This window comes from Labrus mixtus, chromosome 3 (genome assembly GCF_963584025.1).
Source record: "Labrus mixtus chromosome 3, fLabMix1.1, whole genome shotgun sequence".
Taxonomy (NCBI): domain Eukaryota; kingdom Metazoa; phylum Chordata; class Actinopteri; order Labriformes; family Labridae; genus Labrus; species Labrus mixtus.
Genome location: NC_083614.1, coordinates 15,266,200 through 15,290,487, shown reverse-complemented (window position 1 = coordinate 15,290,487; position 24,288 = coordinate 15,266,200). Strand labels below are relative to the sequence as shown.

Sequence of the window (24,288 nt, the reverse complement as noted above, 5' to 3'; positions counted from 1 at the left end):
CTCCTGTCAGCGCTGCAGACGCAGATACCGGCTGCGCTCTCGCAGAGTGCACACTTTCTCCACTCTCTAAATTATCCCGCGTTATCCGTGACAATGAAAAAGATGACGTCGCGTTTAAAAGCTTGACTTATCTCATGACACCTCTCCGGATACATTTGTTTTATTCTGGAGCCACAAGCAGGCTATGCAACTTTCTTGGCAGCTACTTTATTTAGTGACGGGCTGTGCCTGCTAAAGTACTTGTAGATTGTTTCTATATCCGCTGCTCTTTTAGCCTCATCATGGGTAAGTTATGCATTGTCGTCGTGGTGTGCTGTGCGCTTTTTCCACGGGGCTCTGCGGCGCCAGTGGCCGGGGGTGAAGATCCCGGGTCACAGTATGAGATCAGCGCAGAGCAGGAGGAGCGGCTGCAGGAGGAAAGAGATGATCATGAGAGCATCCTCTCTAAGGTAGGAGGATCAATACCATTTTTATTTCATATTGCATATGGTTGCATTTCTGTGCATAAAAATTCGAACGTTTTTGGTTGAGCATGGTGGAAAAATACATTCGTCCTCTTCTCTTTTTAGCTGCTGGGTGATTATGACAAAGTGAAAGCCCTATCGGAAGGCTCTGACTGTCGCTGTAAATGTGTTGTCAGACCCCTGAGCAGGAGCGCCTGCAGGCGGATCGAAGAAGGGAGCGCCTCTGCGCAGGACTTCTACACCGTGGAGACCATCTCATCCGGACCAGAGTGCAAGTGCGCCTGCATTGCTCCTCCGTCAGCAGTCAACCCGTGCGAGGGGGAGTTCAGGCTGAAAAAACTTAGGGAAGCTGGGAAAGGGAATATCAAGGTGAAGATTTCTCCCAGTCCGTTTCTCATGCTATAGAGTCCCTCAGTACACACAAGTCACCCTGGTATGCTCGCATGTCGATTTCTATATGGATTCCTGGATTATTCCAGCTGTGACGTTTGATGAAATTCAGGAGAGTGCAGGGCTAAATGCAGTTTATTATAAGAGACCCTGGGTTCGGATGGTCAGGTGCAAGGCCGTATATTACGCATGGCATGTCTTGAATTGGCCAAACCCTTTTGACGGAATCCACTTGATCTTTTCAGCTGACCAGCATCCTGGAGCTGCTGGAGGGCTCCTTCTATGGCATGGATCTACTCAAGCTGCACTCCATTACCACCAAGCTCATGGGTCGCGTGGAACACATTGAAAAGGTACACTGCATAATATGTCATTTAAGTTTTTGCAAAGATTGGAGAATATGTTGGTGAAACCAAAGTACACATTGGTGGTTTTAACAATGAAAGCTTCTGCATTTAGTGGGTCAATAAAAAAACCCTCCCTGATTTATTAGGGGCTGGACCTGGAAGAAGTGTTCAAGCTTTCCATCACACATGGAAGTGTTTTGGAGAAGACAGACTACATGTCTAAAAAACAAAAAAACAAATGACCTTTTCTGGTCTTTTTTTTCCTATTGTAATCGGAAACTACTCACCAAAATCAAAGGATTAAAATGCTGATCAAATGTTTCTTAAAGTAGGATTTTTATTTAACAAAGTGTTTTAGCTGAAATTCACTGACAAAATCCAAAAGTGTATTCTTCAGTTGAGAAATAAGAAACAAAAAACAAGTTGCCAATGCCAATATTATAACAGTGAATTTGTTATTCTTGAAGTGAACTCAAACTTTATGTACTGAATTGCACCATAGACATCAGAACTTTATCCAATCAAACAGGTGCAACAACAAACATGTCCTGACAGATAGAAGTCTAAAAATCTACTAACACCTGTCTGAATGTGGTCTGGTGATTTGTCATTTGAATAAAACTTTCAAAGACTGGATTTGAAGAAGGAATTGGATACCTTCAGCAAACTAATGCTGGCTCACATCAGTTGTTGTGAGGTTGAAAAATATCCTTTATTGCCCCCACAAATGTTTGTATTTGTCTCTCCCTGTGTGTGCGGAATTAGTGGCTGAATTGGACATTGATATGTTGAGTTATACGGATCTGTGGCGCAACTGAACTTGATGTCACATTCAACATAAATTACACCTGATGTGATGTACAAATCTGCTTCCAACACAACCGTTTTCACAGACTTGTCTTGGCATGCAAAGTTTATGAAATGTAGGGGTGAATCAGAGTTGCTCTTATTCATTCTATTACTTTCAGCTGTGTCTCTATCTCCTGGTATGATTCATGTATGATTCATTAGAGGCCACTTCAAAGAAAGAAAGTCTAGTGATGACAATTTTAGTTAACAAAGAAACAGACTGCATTTTAAAGTGCATTCTAGGAGGAGTGTAAGAGAGAACATAATAGATCAAGATAAGCATCAAATGCAGTCAAACTGTTTCAGTAGGAGATATTTGATAAAAAATTCAAAAGTGTCAAAAAAATAAAAATGGCAGCATTTAATTCTACAACATACAAGTCCTAATGCAGTAAAAAATAACTGTTAATGATTCATGAACTCCACTTAAATGTTTACCCTCTCTTGATTTTGTCCATTACTGCATGAAGGTGGTATCTTTGAACAACACCATGGATGAGGTGAAGCCCCAGGAGAGCCCTCGGATCCAGGTAGATGTGACTGAACGCTCACCCACCCCTTCATCCAACCGGCATCAGGACAAAAAGGGAGTCAGTGGGGTCAGCGGGGTCAGCGGGGCAGCGGTGTATCAAAACCCAGAGGTTAGTTTGACACTGATATCACAAGGCTAAAAGATGCAGACAGAAACACATGTATCATATGTTGTGCTATAATTACACATTAGAATAGCAGCTTAATGACAGTGAAACATTCTCTTGACAAGGCTTTTATGTTCTATTGCATGCTACATCCATCAATATTGTCACATTGTGAGACAGATACAGTTATACTGTTTTCAATTAAATGAACTGTAAATGAAATAAATGAGATCAGAAAAGTAACAAACAAAGGAAGTGTTCGGTTTCAAATTGTTGCTGCTTAGACTAGTGAAGCATTTTAAGTCCTAAAGGGGCAATGATGTTTTCCTCCCACTAATGCCTTCATTAAATCATTGTATCCATGCTAAAGGACCAAACATTTCAAGAGTTATTAAGGTAAAGGGTCTAATATAGTTATTCATATTTATCTGATGAGCTACTGTAAGAAGCATAGACCAAGGTTATAAATAGAAAAGGGAAACTAGAATAAAATATTAATTAAATAATACGATTATTCTGGATTATTGTTACTTGGGTCGCACTAGGTAGTGTGTGTGGTCATAATTTCTTGAGAGTAAAACAACATTCGGCAGAAACATCCTTTGTTTTTATTTTACTCAAATTGCAGTGAGTGCTACGTTTGAAAGTGAAAAGTAAGCAACATCAGAAAACACTACTTTCACAATTACAGAATGAAATAGGCTAATATGTAAGAGGTACTGCTTTGTCCACAAGGCGGCACCAAATTTACCAAACTTGAAGTTCCTCACAGGAGCTTTAAATTGGTGGTTAGTGAACATGCCCCATGTACAGAGGCCATGGTCCTCAAAGTGGGCGGCCCGGATTCAAATCCGACCTGTGGATCCTTTCCCGCACGTCATTTCCCACTCTTCATTTCCCTGATTTCTGACTCTATCCACTGTCCTATCTCTAAGCCCAAAAGGAAATCTTCAAAAAAATATATTGTTCTTACAGACTGACCTCTTGGTTCAGATTTGACCATGTGTTTTTGCCGAAGTTGTGCACACTCTGGGTAATCTTTAAAAGAGGTATTATAAGATACATTTTGGATATGCTGAATGATGGATGAACCTTTGAACAAATCTGGCTAAATTGTTGGTTTGTTTACAGCTTGTTTGCTTGTTGCTCCTGATATCATTACGTACGCTCAAGAAACATAGAAATAAAGCACAATACTGTTAAAAAGAATCCTTTGGCTGTGAGGTTTCTCTAAATTTTCCAAATTAGAAGGAAGAATGTTCATCTGAAATGGCTTTCGCACTGTCATATGACACCTAAACTCATTCTGTCCACCAACAGGGAAAGTATGAAGAGAAGTTTATTGAGGGAAATCCATCTTTCCTAAAGACAGATGGTTCTGCTCAGATCATTGAGGTCAGACCACGGGTGACTATGAAGAACGTGGCTAACAAGGAGACTTCTCAGGTGTCGAAGACTGGCCCCAATGGAATGATCATCAGAGGGATGACTTTTTATAAATCTGAGCCAGATCCGATGGTGGCGGATGACGGGGAACCTGGAGAGAACTGTGAGTTCAAAAGATCATTTAACGCACCGCTTTGCTTTGAAGGTACTGTATACCTTCAACTTTTTCCTTATTAACCCCCACTTGGCTTAGAATGGAAGAGGATAAGTGGTTTGGATGGAAAATCACCTCAGGTTGATTTTCAGAGGTGGATGGAAAGAAAGGCACTCAACCTCTGTGCGTATCTGAGCCTGTCAGGAACATCTGCTTGCTGTTCTCTCAGGTGCTCCAAATACTTCAGTGGGTAAAATGGGTTGGAATCTGTTTCTTCTACTGGTAGTGGCTTCTAAGTATGTTTAGGTAAATGGAAGGTTAAAGCCATTTTATAACTGTAATTAAATTACTCAATATTTTCCATTTCTCTTTCTTAGTATTTGAGTATCATGGATTCAGTGGAGAAGGCCCAAATAACCTCTTCATCGAGGAAAGTCTTCTTCAGCACAGAGACGCTCTCCCCAGGCAGGGGGCTGGACCAAAATCACCTCGACCAAAGAAAACAGGTCCATCCACCAGTTCCATGAAGACCAGCAGCAAATCAACAGAACAGAAATTAAATGAGCCCAGCTCGAACAATCACTTCATCAGTGTCATAGAAATCCAATCATCTGATTTGTCTAAAGATGTTCAGAGTGACACATCAGTCATGTTTGGTCTTACCACCACAGAAACTTCACCTCTGACTACTCAAAGAGTCTCTACTGGAACCTCTAAGTTTCCAAGTCCTTTGATGGCTGAATCAACCGGTACACCTCTAAGTGTCACTGCCAAGGACACAACTAAAACTACAATTAACACAACCGAGCCCTCTGTAAATACAACAGCAGAGAAAATACTACAACATTTGACATCAAGAAATACACCAACCACTGGCATGGCAACCTCCACTGTAGAGATAAAAGCCATAATGCAAACTAATCCAAGCACAACTGCAGCTCATTCAAGCACATTTGCACCCAACCCAGCCACAGAAGCTTCAACTACAAGCCCGACTTCCACTATGAGAATCACAACACAAGCTGCCCTGACCACAACAGATTCCAGCACAGCTGCCTCCACCCAGGCTGCTGCCACAACACCAGACTTAGGAATTAAATCTACCCTCTCTCCTCGCTGGACTCTGCCTCCAACTACCCAGAGACTGATCACTACTTTGCCACACACTTCTCTGCCTTTCACCACACCTGAGCCTACCTCGTCTTTAGCTACAACTACCACAACAACCACCACTACCACCACCACAACTACTACTACTACTACAAGGCCGGGCAAAAGGAAATACAAAATAAGCTGGGATGAGGAAGAAAGCGTTGAAGGACACCCAGAATTAGGCGAAGCAATGCAAAGGGAGGAGGAATCTACTTCAAGAAAACCTGGTGAGAAGAGTTTTTTTTTTGTAAAATGAGAGGAACGCAATGCTAAGTTTAGCTTCTTCTGTATTGAGTCGAAATCTTTTTTAGATTTTTTTGCCTTTATTTAGATAGGACAGTGGACAGAGCAGGAGTTCAGAAGAGAGAGAGAGTGGAGAATGACATGCAGGAATTAAGCCACAGGATGGGCTTGAACCACCAGCAGCCACCTGCTTGGAGGTCTAGCCTTCATACAAGGTATCCCATGTATGAAGTAAATAAAGATAAAGATAAAGTAAATAAAGATACCTTGAAATAAATAAAGATACCTTGAACCTTGAACCTTGGGGAATGACTTAACCACTAGGCGCCCCATTAATTTGTAATCTCTGCAGTTTTAAATATTTGCAATTATACAACATTAAGAAAACTTGGACACATATGTTACAGTATAATGATTGATGATTAGATACTGAACATGCTATGCTAGAGTCATGCTAGCAGCTCCGAGAAGCTAAGCTTTGCTGTCCTTTTAGCTTCACGCTTATGTTAGCATGCTAACATTATGATGTTAAGCTAGTGTATATTTTCCATGTTACCCATCTGTGTAGCATGTTAGCTTGCTACTGTGTGGAATAACAACCCTAAATATATAGTACATCCTTAGATTTGTGGATATTTTTAAAGGTTCGCCTGAAAAATCTGAATGACACCAAAGTCTGCAGATATCGGGATGATATCTATACCAGACCTAATACCAATCCCTCCAATCTGTTTGTGAGACATTACCCTTAAAGCTACAGATTTTAACCTAATTTTGTGCTGGATGGAAGTAAGTACCACCAAAGCCAGCACACTTCATCCTCTGAGGACCATGAATGTATTTAATGTTATATCTGTCAAATAGTTGCTGAGATGTTGCACTAAGGGACCAAATAGCAGACCAACAGACCAGCCCTAAAACCCTGTTGCTGAGGAGGCTAGAAAACACCATAGCAAGTACTTTCAGGAGCTTCAAGTCAAAGCTAATATACCGTGACTTTTAAAATTAAAATTAGTTGTAGTAAGTTTGAATAAATACCTAATGAATGGCATGGCAACACAAGTTCACTTTTCATATTCTATTGAAAGAGGTCATTTAGAAAAATATAAAATTGATGTTCCATGAATCTTTGAACTTTTGTGTACTTTGTGGTAAAACTAAACTCTTTCCGTGATTTAAGCTGGTTAAAACAAAAGCCTTTGATTATTATAAGACTCCTTGACGTAGGTCTGGATGATGTTAAACTGCGTCTTAATCCTCACCCATGGCTCTCTGACTCTTTCTAAGGGGAATGTAAGGACACTTTGGCAACGATCTCACAGCCAGTGACTCACAATACCTATGGCAAGAACGAAGGAGCATGGATGAAGGATCCAAAGTCTGACGATAACAAAATTTATGTTACAAACTTCTATTATGGGAATAACCTTCTGGAGTTCAGAGACCTGGATGTTTTCAAAGGAGGTAAGTAAGAGCCAATAGTTAAGATTTGACTTCATTATAATTTGTTTCCCTTTGTTTAACCTGATACTTCTCTTTACCCTTTCCAGGCAGATTTACAAACTCATACAAGCTTCCTTACAACTGGATCGGCACAGGCCATGTGGTCTACAATGGAGCTTTTTACTATAACCGTGCCTTCTCAAGAGATATCATCAAGTTTGACCTGCGCCTACGCTATGTCGCCGCCTGGACCATGCTGCATGATGCTCTAATTGAGGAGTCGTCGGTGCCATGGGAATGGCGCAGCCACTCAGACGTTGACTTCGCTGTGGATGAGAGTGGGCTGTGGATCATCTACCCGGCGCTCGATGACGAGGGCTTCTTACAGGAAGTGGTTGTTCTGAGTCAACTGAACCCTTCAGACCTCAGCATGCAGAGGGAGACCACCTGGAGAACCGGGCTCAGGAGAAACCACTATGGAAACTGTTTTATTGTGTGCGGAGTCCTGTACGCTGTCGACAGCCACAACAAGAAGGAGGCCAACCTGGAATACGCCTTCGACACGCACACAAACACTCAGATGATTCCCAGAATGCCTTTCACCAACAACTACACCCACACCACACAGATAGACTACAATCCCAAAGAGGGGGTTTTATATGCATGGGACAATGGACACCAAGTCACATATGACATTAAGTTTGCCTTAGTGGACCCTTAGTGAGGGTTTAAAGTAGTTATTTTAAAAACTAAAGACTATGGTTTGGATGGATTGTAGATCAGTCCACATGGCCATCAGTATGGGGACAAAGGAGGGCCAAATGTATAAATATATTTCGGTATGACTAAATGTTTTTTAAGAAAATTTTAAAATAAATTAGCAATGAGCCTAATTCCTCTGTTAACACATCATGATGTACTGTATATATTGTTATACTGTAAAAACAAAAAAGCCTTACTGGTTAAATGAATGTAGAAAAAAATAAGCTTCCATCAGATTCACAATTTATAACAGAACCAAGTTCTTCAAACGTAGTCTTTAAACATGTCGCCAAATGATTTTTGTGAGAGTACATTCTCTTTTTTATACACATTATTTTGTATCAGTTTTTTTCTCCGCATCATATACCACAGGTTTTCTAAGAGGTGATATCAAAGAAATTGCTTTTGACTTTTGTCTTGTGAAAGCACTTAATCCCTCCACATCAGACTGTTCTGATGAAGCTACAATAAAGTCGGAAATGCTTACAGAACACTTTGTATTTGTTTGGGTAATTGGTTAACTGTAAGGATGCAGGGATACAGGACCAGGCTCATTAAGTGCGGATAAAAACACATAATTACAGACATACAAAGCAGAATTTTAGAAGTCTGTTACAATGACAATATGAGTCATGGTAAAATAAAACACCCAGAGACTGTATCTGCTCAACAAAAAAATAAAGTAAACTAGTGATATTCCTTTAACAGCCGAAAAGATGCACACAAACGTGTAGTTAGACAAAATCCAGTGTTTATTTTGGTATATTTACATAGTAAAATACAGAAAAACAAAACCTCACAATAAATCTTGCTTTGTCCCCAAGTAATGTTTAAAGGCAGTGAAAACAATGGGGAGGATAAAATAGATATTCTTAGAAATCAAAGGGAAAACAAATTACACAGCCTTGCTAAAGAAAACCAAAGCAACAGGCAAGTTCTTTTCAGACATATTTTTCTGGACTTCCTTTGAGCTGAAGCATAATCTGAACAGTCCTGTAAAAGAAATACACTTTCAGAATGTGACGGAACAATTAGTCTTTTATACGAGCAAAAAAGTGACTTATTCTGATGATGTATAATTTTGTAAGATACAATCTCTACCCCCTAAAGCAAGGTCACAGACACATTAATATAAGGCATTCAAAGCCAGAACTGATCTCCCCAGATTCTGAATGTATAGTGCAACTTTATATAACTCATTATTTTTCAATGTAGGCATCAGTGCACCACGTAAAAGTGCAATTCTGATTAGGACGGAGATGTCCGGACTTGGATTTAGAGTTGTTAAAAGTCTAATGTTAACCTTCTTTTGCTCATCGGATGAGGAGGGGGCAGATTCACATTGCTGAAGACACATTTTTTTCGAGGGATGAAATCTGAGGATGTCCAACCAGGGAACCCACAATACAGAAATCTCCCGATAATAACATTTAAGAGGGTTTCACTCTAATCCAGAATTTATTGGTTTCAAAAGCAGACTCAGAAACATAGAAAACACTTGAAATGAGGGAATCACCTCAAACCACAGAAGTTGGCATTGTTGTTAATTATCATAATAACAAATAAATATGTGAAGTAGGGTATGAATATAAAAGAAGCACAGTGCAAAGACCCCCACCCCCGCCAAAATTCTTCATCTATAAATTACTATAAACTAAGCACCTGAAAGCTGAAAAAACAAACCAACAACATAGTGGTTAGCCTGCTAACTTTTGTCGATCACTTGACTTCCTGAGTTTAATGAACACCTCTTTTGCTGCTTTAGATGACTAATTCAGATAATTTAATTAGCTTTTTTAAAAAAAATTTTTTTTTCATTTTTATAGAAATTATAGCGACATTTCCTAGTTAAGTCACACACAGACTGTTGTGCTATTAAACATGAAAATCCCAAATGTTTTACTCTGCCTTTAGTTGTTCAAGCTCCCTGTGAGAATTATCTCTGGCTTTGATGCTTGTCCCAAAAGTAAGAACCAAAAAAGAGAGCTACTCTTACGTAAAGTATTTGTGTTATGAAGAGGTGACTTTGGGTTCAATGCTTGGCACCCTACAGCTAAGCAATTACCCTTATGCAGGCCGTCTGGGGTTACAGAGAGAAGTCAATGTTGCCACACAAGGAGCTAGCATCTGCTAGGACTCTGTTACAGAATACCTCTGTATATTAGCCCCTAATAAGGAATGTGGCTAAGTGCTGCTGACAATTTGACTTTCCTTTGTATTTCAATGACAAAGTTTCATTCAAATCTTAACCACAATAAGAAAATAAGTGGTAGTACACCAAATTTAAAATACACACACACACAAAAATTACATGAGGTCTTGTGTTCTGTTTGTCTTTGTTTTTTTTTCCAAAAGAATCTTGTGCTGCTGGTGATCTTAAGCAGACCCCATTAGCACGCCGACAGGAGGTGCCGCCTGGTTGTCAGTAGGAGAGTTCTGGTAAAACGTGTTTGTGTGGTTGACCCGCAGCAAAGGCGGGATGGTTGAAGACCTGATGTGGATGATCCGGGTGTTTGTTACCTCACAGTCAATCTGCATCATCACCTCGTAGTCTTTGTCTCTTATGATGCTGTCTGTAATGGCAGGAAAGAAAAGCAGAAGCTTGTCAGTTGTCAGCGCAACTATAAATGCATAGATGAAGAAGGTGCAGTCATTTGTTTATTCACTCTTTTATCAGTTGATTGACATAATAGCAAATCAATTCAATCAACTCTCGACACCAATGTTGTTCTCCAAACCGTCAACAGTATTCATTGTCATTATTATTGGAAAATATTTTCTGAACTGTTGAAGAAAAGAGACGATTCAGAGGTATTTTGGGAACATAAAAGGAGTATTGTTGGAGGCAGCTGGGGGCCTGAAAACCGCAGTGAGTTCTGGTGGAGGCAGGATAACAGATGGAGTCCAGAGGTGAGTCACTTATTGGATTTCTCCGTCATAGAGATAAACAAAACTGCTCCAAACAACAGTGGGACATGGAAATTGAGAGGACAAAGGGACACAACTGGGGAAAGTGAGGGAGAGAGAAGGAGAAAAAAAGAAAACCACACAATCACAAAAGATGAGTCAGGATGCTTTAGGCGTCTTCTGATCAGAGAAAGGCGACATTTTGCTGAGAACGAAAGAAAGTAGAACAGAGTGTGATCAATATTGATGAGTCGGGATTTTGTGAGAGAGACTGCAACATGCCGCAGATGGCGTACAGCAGGAAGATGGACTGAAGTTAATTATCAAAGGGAAAACCGTTCCACAAAGTCAGCTTTTGTACATTTGACCTACAAAAATAATTACACTGGCTTAATCCTGGGACAGTTTGGATAAAGATTTTGGACTCGGTTTGTGGTCTCCTGCAGCCTAACTTTGTTTGGCCCTGGGGGGCAGAAATAACCCTGCGAAGTGGACGAACTTGTACAATTCTTTGCAAGAATGAGCTGTCATTACAAAACATTGAGGAATACATTCTGTATTTACATTAATGGGGGGGAAAAAAACATTTTATCTTCCTATATGTATGTCAGAGAGAGAGTCAAAAGCATACAAGCCTAACAAACCAAGTGCATTTCTATATGACCCAGAAAAGGAGCTGTCTGTGTCTTTGAAACGCCTGAGAGCACTGTGAGTTGTTTTAAAGCTGCAGCCTTTTTCCAAGCACCTGTGCAAGACATCAGCTTCTTCTGCCTCTGCAGAGTCCATCAGACGTTTGCTTTAGTGGCAGAGAGAGCTTATCAGATGATGCTGTAAGAATACAATAGCCTTCTCTGCAGCCGGAAGACTCCACGTATGTTCATATCATTAAATGGATAAAAGACATAATGCAGAGTATGACTTCATCTTCTGCTGAACTTCCTCTTTTGCACCTGCAGTGAAACTGGAATTTGGCTTCAGTTTTTAAACAGACATCTCTGGAAATCCTCCTCCGAGTTGTCTTATGTACTTTCTCACGCAAAGTCTCTCATATAACTCTTCTATATGAAGCCAAGCTGGAAAAATCATTCTCAGTGTATCTACATATAGCTTGATGATATCAATACTCATTTTTTCCCCCATGGTTCAAGGCCCTGTCATTGCTTTGAAGTCAAGCCTGAGGATTCTGTTCTGTTGAAAAAATAAACTGCTATGACATAACTATGACTCAGCTTATTTCAACCCAACAATAATATGAATGGCAGCACATAGTGTGAATATGGCATGTGCATAATAAAAAAAAAAGAAGTGCAACCATGGAGGAACAAAATACAAGCTCACTGACTGGCTGTTATAACTGAGAAGAGATCCTGCTGTGGACAGAAGGCTGCAATCTTTGGTAGTAAAAGCAGACAACACATCTATACATGAAGGAGTTTTCTAGTAATTTTGAAGTTTTGTTCATTATGGTGAGTAAATCACTTTTTATTTGACTAAGAGAGCTTTGTTTTTTCAACTGTTTACCCAGATTGTCTTGACTTTAACCAGCAAGTACAAAGAAAATGAGAAGAAAGAAACTGATTAATATTACAGCCAAAAAAGTCTGTCTACGAATCCTTTTCACTGAATTACCACAATGTCTTTAGTCTACTCAGCCAACTGTTGGAGAAGCCTGAACACTCAAACAGGAAACACACACACAGCCACGAGGCCAAACTTCAAACAGGAGCTCTTTGAAGAAGCTGCCAAATCTACCATCCTGCTCTTACATGATCCCCTTCCCCCTTTTACTAGTGCCATCTGGAGACCTTCCAGAGTGTTTCAGCGACACACTGAGCTGGTGTGTGCTGATAAAACTCTCATGTCTGGCAGAGATGCACCTTAGGTAACCTGAGAGTGCATCACGGGAGGATTTTAACTGCAAGGCTGGAACAAACACTGAGGACATGTTTAGAGGAGAGACACATGTAACGATGTATCTGCATTTTCAATCTTACTTACTCTTACTGTTGGCATTTTAAACTGCTTCTTATCTGTGTTTGCACTGATGCTTTCACAAAAATTAAGTTAATCGCAAACAAACTAAGTTCTTTTAGTATCTGAATTGAATAAAAGCATAATTAAAAGGCTTGATAAGGGTGGATAAAAGAAATGGAAGTCTTTAAGTATTACAATGGATTGATTCAGTGTTGACATCATAACTTTATAATCCAGCATAAAATTCAGGAAAGTTTGATTCAGAAAATCTTTACATAACCTTAACAGAATTTTAATGAGCAAGTTGCATTCTCTACAATGGAGAGATGAAGAAAATGTTGAATCATAAAGCATTGTTTTGCTATTAAGGATGTCACAGGCAATAACAAGACTATAGCCGGGTCACAGACTGTGCTTTTGACAAAAGCGCCGTAACGAAATTCCGCCATCATTACCCAACTTTCACTACCTTCAATGGCGGATCAGTGTTGGAACATCTATTTTCAATCATTCCAAAACCATGTGTTACATGCTGCACACGAGGTGCAACAGCGACACGAGTATTCCTCCCTCACATGGCACCATGCTAGTAACTTTACTTTCCACTGCACAGCTTTGAGCTACATGCTAACATATGTATGCTAACATGCTCACTGATGTTTACATGCTGATATTAATAGGTCTGGCATACTCCCACTTTATTCATTACCCTTTTTTTTTTGGCATGTTAGCATAGTAACATTTGAAATTTAGCACGGCTAAGGCTGTTGCGAATGTCAGTAATTCCTTAGTATGGTGACAAAAAATTCAGATTCTAAAGAATCTAATGAAAAAGCCCTATACTAGAAGTGCTACAAGGAAATAACTGGATGAGTGTTTACAATCTTGAGGGTGACATGGATATAAGAGCTAAATATCACAGCAATGCATTCCATAGATCTTAAGACTTAGCACAAAAAACAAACATGTCAACCTCATGGTGGTGTAGGAAGGAAAGTCATGGAATAACCAATATTGGTGGGCTTCATTGTCTGGGAAATTGGACATCTGAATTCTTTTTATTGCTCTCAATGAAATAATTGTGAGATTTTCAGTCTGCATGGAAGCAGTGGACTAAATGGCAAAATAAATAGAGCCATGCTGGTAGAATATCTTTATTTACATAATGTGCAGAGAATGAAGTCCCTTGGGCACAAGTTGCACATGTTGAAATTTATTTTGTAAGTCTGGCAAGGGTTAAACATTTGGTTTGCTAAGAGTGCGCTGCTTGTCAGAGCCCTGGTGAGTATATTTATTTAGTTAAGAGAAGGAAAATCTGACCCCCCCGACTCCTTCAGTGGTGGTGCAACTCTACCCTGAACCCCAGTGAAAGCTGCCTGTTAACTCCAGTGCACATGTACAATCTCAGAGAAGTAAAAATAGCCTGTAGTGCGTCTGCCACAGTCGATCCACCTGTATATGATGTAATCGCAAAAACATTCCTCTCCCCCAAAACATGTCGCTTCCACTTGATTGAGGTACTTTCAAACTTGGGGGATCATTAAATAAACAGTCCGTTCAGTCCTTATGTGGAGCTACTGCTCAACCGCTCACATTTTCAGAGATAATCAAGAGCGTCAAGGTCGAGTTACTTTAACAGAACCTCTGAACCGTAGACGCACAGCAAGACAGAAACGGAACAGACAATGGCTTACATCAAAGTCTCTATCTTCCATGTTCAGTTATCGACCAAGACAGACTTGAGATTAACAGAGTTGACCCACCTCCTCCAGATGAAACCATTTAGTGACTGGAGGAGGAAGGTATTCCAAAAAAGGGAGAGCAGCAACTGGGAGCTGGAAAGAATTATCCTTCCCTGTGCAGCAGCAATCAGGCTCAAGAAAGAAGATGGTGTTTCTGATTTGCTAAGGGTCACACCCAGCTGAATATGTACATTTGCTATTAATCACTTAATAGATTCAAACTAAGGCAACATAAATCTGAAATACTACATGAAGGCTTTTCATCTGTGTCACACATGGAGCTACACATACGTCGAAGGAGGTGGGACTACAGTATGTGGTTGCTGTGCATCCAGGGAATCATCAATGACCTCTTTGATACGTCAGTGTCTGTTGGCTTGGTTTTTAACTAAGATCTTTGCTGCGAGGTCAACGAGGATTACCGGCATTAGTAATGGTTGCTTCTGAAACTGAAGCTACTGTAAATGTGCTAACATAAAACTGGTGTCAGTCCACCCACTAAAAGATACCACATGGTCCAGCTAACAAAGTAGATTCAAAAACAGACTTCTGCTAAAAGCACAGAAGAACCCACATTTTAGAATTTTTGAGCAACTGCAGACATTCATGACGGATCATGCAACCCCAAGACCCTTTGCTTGAGCTTGCAAGAATCCTTCAAGACCCAATATCGCTCCCTGAAAGCCACCATTGTTTGGCCATTTCAACAATTAGCTGAAAAGGAGGTCTTGGATTTCACTATTTGCTGCTATTTCAATGGGCCATCTGAGCGACACGGACCTTAGCATTCCTCCCTGACAAGACCAACCAAGAACAATGTTTACCTTCATCAATCTTCATCTCTAACACTACCCTCCTAGGGGAAAAAAAGGTTATTTCCCGATGGCCATGTCTTCCTTGCTGAGTAAGAGGCTCAGATTCCACTGACTCACTCCTCTCCGAGCTGGATGAAACACTAATCAAATCGCAAGATGGGGATGTAACAGGAGAACAAGAGGAGTTCAGATAAAAATGCCAGGTGAAGAGCCAACAACAACAGGCTGTCTTGCTAATTGCTCACGCCTTGAATAAACACAATCCCTCTTGAGTGGACTTCCTGTCAGTTCACTGTCCTGCCGGCTTGCTGAAAATCAATCCACCTGATAATTAAATCTGTAGTTTTAGCCATAGAGGAATTATTTCCACTGAAATATCTGATGACCTGAATTTGACTGACCTGATCCATAATCCAGCACATTGAAGGACCACAGACTAAAGCCATCATAAACTCAAGAACATTAAAAACATCTGCTTAAATTATTCATAAAACAAATGTGCCCATGGAAGTCCGATGGTTTGCCAACATCATATTTAGATACTAAAGCGCATCCCATCTATATCAGTGTTAAAATGGTTTGGATGGGTTCTTTTTTTTTAGAGGCTGGCAAATATATGGGTGATTGCTTCTTAAATGGACGATGGAAAAAGACTCTTAAGAGGAAGTGACTATCACAGGACAGCCCAGCTTTAACAGCATGGATGGAAATTACAATGGACATCAACGAGATTTAAAGGACATCTGCATAAAATGAACCAATTCAGTTATTTTGGGGGGAAAACTGTATTCATTACGCAACTCCCTGTAAGCCTGATTTAATTTTCATAAAGGAATAACTGTGTTGGAAAGACAAGACCACTCCCTACCTGATATAGTTTGTCTTTTCAGTGTTAACTTTGAGTTGTTTTCCTGTGTTGTGTGTGGTTCAGTCAGTGGCTGCATTTACACTTTACAGCATTGCTAAAAGCACCAGAGAGTATAATCAGAGGCCGAAGGACAAAACAGAAATCTCCACAAGCTCAGAGGGAGGGAGCACAAACCTTCTTTAACAAGACGCCAGATGTCAAAGAAACTTTTTGGCAAAGAGAGCCAATAAAAACCTTTCATGTTAGTTAAATCCAAGAGGGTAGATTTGAGAAAACAGTATCCCATCTTGGATCAAAAAAGGATCAATATCACCTTTAAAGGCTTAAGTGCTCTATTTTGGTCCTAAAACTTTTCCCTTACAAGTGTGTGAGGCCACATTTAATGCATTCTTGTTGGGAGACGTGTTTCTGAATCCGCTCCCAGCTTGCCTCTCATCTGTTTCTTTGTGTTGAATGACCAAACTTCTCAACTGTTGTGTTTGTGCTGTAGTGCATACCGTTTATGTTCATGGCTGGCAAAACCACAGACATCTTGGGTCGACTTCCCTTGTTGTGGCTGGTGGCAGGAAGTAAGAGATGATCCTGTAAACAAAGAAGAGGAGGTCATCAATCAAAAAAAAAAAAAAAAGGTTAAATGCATTCATTTGCTGGTTGTTGATCGAGATTTGGTGCAGAGTTTCTAACTCTGAGGAGGAGACCGACTGGTGAATTAAAACATTTGAGAGTATCGATGACGCAATGGTCATCTGGGGGGGTTTTGGAGTTCCTGGCGTGATGCAAAGATTTCCATGAGCGCCTCTCTAGTTAGATAATTCTTCAAATCAAGAAGTTTTTTTTCATGCCTCACCCCATTATGTTTAACAGTGAAAACAACTCTCACTTTGGGTTGTTTGTGCACTCATTTGGGAATTTTACAAGAAGTAAAATTACTATGAACAAGCAAAAGGACTTGAGTTTGTAAAGCTATAAAAATATCTTTTGTGCGACTCATACAACGAAAGGGAAGATTTTTATCTGAACACATTCTCTCTGAAGGAAATATGGTGGAGAGGACGTGCTTATGTGCAAATACACATGTGATTTCCAAACACAAATATGGTCGTGTTTAGCTCTAGTTCTGTTTCTTAAATAATAATGGAATACAAATAAGATAATTAGATAAAATCCTACATGAGATGAAAACAACTGAATGAATCTATGACTAAGATTGGAGGGAAAGCCCAATGGACAAGAAAAACGAAAAGAACAAAGCATGACAGCAAACCCACATACCACAACTGTTCATTTGAACCTTCATGAAGCAATTTATGCTAGAAAGAACAAAGGAAATTATGGATCACAAAACTCAAGGAAATTACTTCATTCATTTAAAAATGAAGAAAAGTCATCAGGAGAAATCAGGAACAAAAAGGAAACAGCAACCAACCCGCATCATAAAACCCCCTTTTTTTAAACTGCCTCTTGAGATTGAAATAAAATCTTTCAAGGGCGGCCGTGGCTCAGAGGTTGAGTCAGTCATTTCTCAACAAGAAGGTCAGGGTTCGATCCCCAGCTCCTGCAGCCACAAGTCGATTTGTCCTTGTTCAAGTAACATAACCCCAAACTGCTGCGTCAGTGGCATGTGAATGTGTATGAGTGGATTAGTTAACACTGATGGACTCTTTACATAGCAGCCTCTGCCATCAGTGTGTGAATGTGTAGGTGTGACCTGCGGTGTAAAAAGCACTTTGAGTAGTCAGATGAGTAGTAAAGTGCTATACAAGTTCATTTATTATGTCAGCCAAAATTCTCAAGGTCATTCTGAGACAACCTTCTTGAAACTTGATTATTATTTGTTGAAGTTTAAACAGCTTCTTCTGAGCCCTCATGCAACTGGTTTGACTACAAATAAGTTAAAACAACTTCCTGAGTAAAATTAGTGGAGTGCCCCTTACTCTGCAGAGAAAGAAAATCATCTTTTAGTCCTTGTTAATAGCAAAAACTGGAGCTTCTGCTGCAGTGTACAACGAGAAGACCAAGTAAAAACCTGCTTTACTATATCACACAAAACTCTGCCTTGGTGAAATAAAAAATGAGGGAGGTCAAGGCGATGACAAGCGGGAGGATGGTGTGAGGTTGGGAGACCGATTACAGCTAGAAGATAAAAAAGGAGCGATGTTGAAGATTTGTGAGATACGAAGCATACAGACGTGTGGGAAAATCTCACTGAAAATAAACAGTCCGTTATATAATGTATATGCGACTGGTTTTTCTTTGTGATATGGAGACAAGTGTTGCTCTTCATGCAATGGAAGTTATAGAAACTTAAATAACTTTAAAGTGTTGGTAGTGGTTTTTTTTAAACAAAGGGTTAAATGAGATACTGTTCATGCTGAGGTCTAAACCACCAAAGTGTGTATTATATCCTAAAAATAGGCGAGAGGGTTCCTTCACTGTGTCTGGAGGATGGCAGAAGGGAAGGAAACACCATTTCACATTACTGCTCATCATCAGAGGACTGTCGAGCTCGTCATGCTGACATAACAGCTGCAGCTGCCATGACAACAGGTGATTTCTTTTTTTCTCAAACCTTATTGGATCAGCCTATTCAGAGAAAGCAGCCAGTGTTTCCACCACGTCACCTAAATGCACACACTTATATAAAGCCACAGGTGCTAAAACAACACGAGAATTGAAGCACAAACCGCAAAATGACGGTAGAGTAAGAGCAGTTCCATATTTTGGTCTTGTTATGTTTTCCATCATCTCATTTCACACTTTAACAAAGCCACAGGTGGTCATGTATCTGTGAGGGTTTAAAGGAACCTTGACCTGAGCATGACCACTTTGGGCGTGCAACATTCTGTAAGGACTGACCTCAGCTGCTGGCCAGTACCAGAGCAGGCTGTGATGCATGATATTAAGGCAGGAGGGACAAAAGGCAGAAAAAGAGGAGGCAATTTTGGTAGTGACTGGCTATACAATATAAACAAATTCCAAATTTAATCCTGAGCTTTGGCAGTCTTGTAATAACGTCATTTCTGACAGGAACAAAAAACAAGAAACAAAAGCACAGCATTTAGCACACACACGCGCACACACACACACACGCACACACACACACACACACACACACACACACACACACACACACACAGTCAGTCAGTCAGTCAGTCAGTCAGTCAGTCAGTCAGTCAGTAATAAACGATACAGTCAAGTAAACTGGCTGAGAAAAGACGACAAAAGGTCAGTAAGAATTAAAAAAGGTCACAGGGAAAAAAGGAGGAAAAGGGAAAAAAGAAAAAGGAGGAAAGGTTTGACCAGATTTGAATTTTTTAGTTTTCACAATTTCTGACATTGACAGACCCAACAGCTTATCAACTTAAAAAAGGGGTTAGATGCATCCCTATAGTTTTGAATTAAAATAATGTTTGTTATAAGCCTGTATTCCTCTTTTTGTAGATTTTCCAGTTGTGATTATTATTTGTTTTCCTTTTTCAGATTTCATTTTTATGTTTAAGTTTTTTATGCTCATTCAGATGAAGTGTAACACTTCGGAAGAGGAGCTATATACTGAAAATATTTTGCTAAAGCTCAATTAGAATCATTAGTCAAACTGAATTTGCTCAGTTATTTTTAAAAGTTTTTTTCACCCTATAAATAAATGATGTGCCTTCTATTTGGGATAAACCAGAACACTCTCCCTGCTAATGCAACACAAAGCTGTCAGAAAGTGAAGGACGGATACTTGACCTGAGAGGCCTTCGGCTCAGTTACACCATTGTTACCATTGTCCCTGCTGTCACCATGACAACACCTTTGTTAGTGGCTTGGTGACAAGAGGTCTTGATCTTTGACTGCATGCCTCAAAAGTCCCGCCCCTCTGGGTAATTCTGAGGGTTTAAGGACTTAACATCCCAACAAGGCTCAGAGTGTGATACAAGCTTGAACGAGCGTTTTGGAGAAGTGGTGAAGAAAGCTATATTTGTTCAAGGCTGTTCAAATGTTGTTTTCCTTTTGGTTGGTTAGCACTGAAGAACTAAGAGGTGTAAGGTTAGGGGCTCCAAAAATGTGTTTTTCTATGAAACCCATCAAAGAAACAAATCCAGAATAATGAAATGAACACTTTCTGAACACGATGTTAAGGATTAATCATATCAGGAGGGAACATGTAAAACAGGGTAAGGGTTAAAATCAGAGGAAACAATATGTTCAACTGAAAAGAGACAAAGTAGATTAATAATGACATATGGTCTCGACTGAAAACCCGGTCTTGATGATTGCTAGTGGACGAAGGAAACTGGACTTGAGAGATGTAGTTACACCCTTGGGCATGTGTGTTTCATCCCGTCCCCCACCCTCAAATTTTCCCTCCAACCATGGCTCTCTCTTGATGAGTAAGCTCATTACCCATAATTGATGATGTATGAGTAAGTCTTTCAATAATCAATATGTCTCTTGTTAGGACCAATTTGGGAAGAAAAAAACTTGACAGCCATAAACGACTTGATCAGCATTTAGCTGCAAGAATTTCTGTTTTCTGCTAATTTCACCCTCTGTGTTCAACTTAAGCACTGTGTCAGAGAGTCTGAGTGTTAGCCGCTCCTTTATTTCTCTGTCACACCAGTGAAACAGACCAGCTGAGCTGAAACTTACCCTGCGGAAAGACACCACGTAGAAAGTGTCGCCGCGACGATTGATCTCATCGAAGAAGTCGCTGTAGGTGTGATGAGGTGCGTAGTAAACCTGTAGCTCACTGCCGGGATTCCTTTAGAGAAAGAATAACAGAAAAATGAAAACATTGACACATACTGGAAACGAGGAGAAAGAAACTGAAAGTTTGATTCTGTTTTGAAGTTTGTTTCTCATTAGACATTGAAGCAACTGATCCAGTGCTAATAATCAATGTTTTGTGCCACAGAATTGTTTTATATTTGGCAATTTCATGCAGATAGAATTTTTAATTATTGAAATACCAAATTTGCATAAAAAAACTTGATGCTATCTGTTTACCTTACTTACACATACATCGATGGTTCTACCATGATGATAAAAATGATAACACAATCATAAGAATCATCTTTAAACAACTGATCATTAGTCCTACTCAGACTGCCATTTCTTTATTTACGCCATTGTGACGTTTCACCTTCAATCTGAATGTGGCAGAGGTGCGCTGAACAGATTCTCTTTGTGTGTCTTAAGTGTGTTTGTTTGCTATCTTAACTCAATATTATATTAATAATTTAATGTCACCGTGGCCTACTAGAACCAATTCCCCCCCCCTTTTTTTTTCCTGTGGACTTCAGAGACGTTCTTCTGGGTAACAACTATAGGTGGCCAAAGAACGATTGAGTCCATCGTTGTTCAGCCTTGGGGCAGGCAGCTTTCTCTGTCAAAGCCATTAAACAATGGAATATTATTCCGGACAAAATAAAAAACTGTGGTTTGTTTGGTAGCTTTAAAGCTAATCTAAAAAGACACTTCTCTCATCAATGCACTCACTAATTTTGTTAGTCAACTACTCCTTATAACTTCTCATCTCATTCAGTTTTATCTCCCCTTGGGGCTGACGAGATGCGCGTGTCGTGGGTGTGTGTGATGCGCGCTGTGCATGTCACTACACTCTCTGACTATGTGGTGTGTGTGTGTGTGTGTTGTATTTGTTGCTGAGGGATGTGTTTGATGTTCTTATATGTTGTATTTGTTACCTGCCAAGGGACTGCAGATGTAAATTAGCCTAAGGCTAACTCTGGTGCAATGCATTAAATGGTTAAATTTATGTTTTAATTGCACATGGTCCCTTACAAATAAAATAAAGTAAAAACAAATCTGTGTGACCTAGACTAAACAGACGAGTCCATGGGAGAGGCTTCTTATTGATAGCCAAATCGCTGCTGCAGTGTACAAGGGGTCAATGCTTTAAAATCAGCGTATCATAAATCCACCGGTTTGTAAAAATCTGAAAATGAAATCAACGCCAAAAACGAAATAGGAGCAAAATGTTTCTTTCCCTTTACAGCTATTCGACACAGCTCTGAAGCAGTGAAACCAGTATGTTCTGCAGATGCTTTAAATCATTTTTTTCTTTGATGCTGCCGACAATAAACACCCCGATCCGCAGCTCTAAACAGATTACAGCAGTGTTGGTTTACCACACAAGTAGTAATTGCTGTATATTTCTTCTCAGATCTACGATATGTTTGTCCCTCTGGACAAAGAAAGAAAATGCTGAATGCAGCTTTAAAGCTGAATATGAATTGTTTGTAAGAAAATAATTTGAACCTGATAAATGATTCATGTTGTTCACCCTGTTTCAGATACAGCTCAACAGTTCTCTACTCACTTCTGCTCAGTAGTTTCTGTGTATTGGACCGTCACAATCTCGGCCCTCTGAGCCTCCTTATTCTGTGTTTTCTGTTAGGATAAAGGAAGAGAATTAGCAATTATATACTCTCCAATCACTCCAACAAACATTTTGCAAGGGCTGGATAACTGTTGGAATTATTGTCCAACACATAAATAAAATCTTTATTCTCAACATCTCCATACAGGCACACATTATTTATGTGATGAAGGAATATACGAGCCGAATACAGGTAAGAAATAAACACATCTAGGTTTCTATTTGAAATTAAATGAAGAATAGGTGTATACAAAACCAGGCAGCTCTGACTGGATTACACTCTCTGTGACAGATTTCGAGAAAAAAAAATGGTGGAAAAATAGGAGCAGGGGGCACTAATCCTGCAGCTCCCCCTCCAAGTGTTGTGTTTACTTTCTCAGGGCTGCTGGATTAAACTCAGCCCAAGGAAGAAAAAAATGTGAGGCAGAAAAAAGGGAAGGTGTGAGGGGAGGTGAAACAGTGGTGAAAGAGAGGCTTTGCTCTGCCAAAAAAAAAATCATTTATAATGAAAGTAAATTGCCTAAAATACAAGTTTGGTTTGTAAGCTTTATTGCAAACACTAAACATCACATTTATTTTTTGCACGGCCAATTAGATTTATTGTTTGGTTTTCAAAAACTTACCAGAATGGTCCTGGTGGGTTTGTGATTGCCGTTACTCATGCGCCTTGTTTTGGTCTGCTGCACTTCATGACGGTGGACCCAACCCCTCAACTCATGAGCCAACCTGCCAATCAACATTATATATTAGCTTGTTTTTCGATATTTCAGGAAGGAGAAAGTGATTTTGAGTTATTTATGGTAAGGAAATAGTAGGCTTTGCATGTAAAAGTTTCCAACATACTCCAAACACTTGGTCCTGTTAATAGGAGGCTGGCATGGTGGAGGTGGTCTGAGGTAGACGGGATCCTTCACCACCATCAGGGCCTTGTACTCAGAGCTACAACACAGACACAAAGTGTTAAACAGAGACAAAAGAAACAACTTCCACTAAGATGGAAATCTGGTTACTTTACAAGGCGCTTGAGTTGCCCTCAAATCAGTGTAAAAAGAACATCATCTGAAGAATCTGTTAAGAACATTTTCCACATGTTGAGAATATGCTTTGAATGCAAACTGAGAGCCAACATGGCCGCCTGCCCTCAGAAGGAGGTGAGGCATCTCGACGAGACCAAGAAACAGGAAGGAAAAAACAGCACAAACAGAGAAGCATGGCTTCCATGTGTTGAACGTTATCGCTGACTAATGAGTTTAATTGATTCAAATGCTGCTTGATACGTGACATGTGCTGAGGTGGCTGAGCTTCAGCCGCTGAATGTATGCACAAAAACCGCTGAGAAGGGGAAGTGCAGGGATTCTAAAACAACGACATCCACATGCTGCTATCAATCCTTCTTAGATAGAACATAAACATGCTACAGAGAAGTGCTGCGAGACAGATATACAGTTTGAATATCATGGGCGATGAAAACAAAAGCCCGACAGTCTGGGTTGTTACTATAATGTGAGTTAACAGACACAGTGGTGTAATAACAGTTTTTTCTGGGAGTATCTGGACTTTACTTCAGTTTTGTATATTCCCATCAACTTCCACTTTTTACTCCACTACATTTCCTATTTAAAATGTTTACTTGTACTCTTTTACATTTTCCCTAGGAATCTACATTACTAAATATTTAATATATAATAAGAGAAGGAGAGGAGAAGGAGAAGATGAAGAAGAAAGTGAGGTTAGAAGGAGAAAGAGAAGAAGAATAAAGAGAAAGGGAA

The 24,288-nt window shown here is 39.9% G+C and overlaps 2 protein-coding genes across 2 annotated transcripts in view; one reads left to right on the top strand and one right to left on the bottom strand.

The window, feature by feature from the left end:
* The first annotated feature begins 7 nt into the window (after positions 1 to 7).
* On the top strand, positions 8 to 9,291 carry olfml2ba (olfactomedin-like 2Ba). Its single transcript, XM_061033173.1, has 8 exons — positions 8 to 449; positions 570 to 833; positions 1,100 to 1,207; positions 2,521 to 2,691; positions 4,009 to 4,237; positions 4,606 to 5,607; positions 6,911 to 7,087; positions 7,174 to 9,291. The coding sequence occupies exons 1-8, from the start codon at positions 282 to 284 to the stop codon at positions 7,785 to 7,787; spliced, it is 2,733 nt and encodes a 910-aa protein (XP_060889156.1). The 5' UTR covers positions 8 to 281; the 3' UTR covers positions 7,788 to 9,291.
* atf6 (activating transcription factor 6) overlaps positions 8,563 to 24,288 on the bottom strand; it is a 34,251-nt gene continuing 18,525 nt past the window's right edge. The window contains exons 12-17 of the mRNA XM_061033174.1: positions 23,363 to 23,458; positions 23,143 to 23,245; positions 22,460 to 22,530; positions 20,770 to 20,881; positions 16,632 to 16,716; positions 8,563 to 10,401 (exon numbers count right to left, since the gene is read on the bottom strand). Of these exons, the coding sequence (XP_060889157.1) occupies positions 10,205 to 10,401; positions 16,632 to 16,716; positions 20,770 to 20,881; positions 22,460 to 22,530; positions 23,143 to 23,245; positions 23,363 to 23,458 (664 nt within the window). The 3' untranslated portion in view covers positions 8,563 to 10,204. The remainder of the gene's footprint in view (positions 10,402 to 16,631; positions 16,717 to 20,769; positions 20,882 to 22,459; positions 22,531 to 23,142; positions 23,246 to 23,362; positions 23,459 to 24,288) is intronic.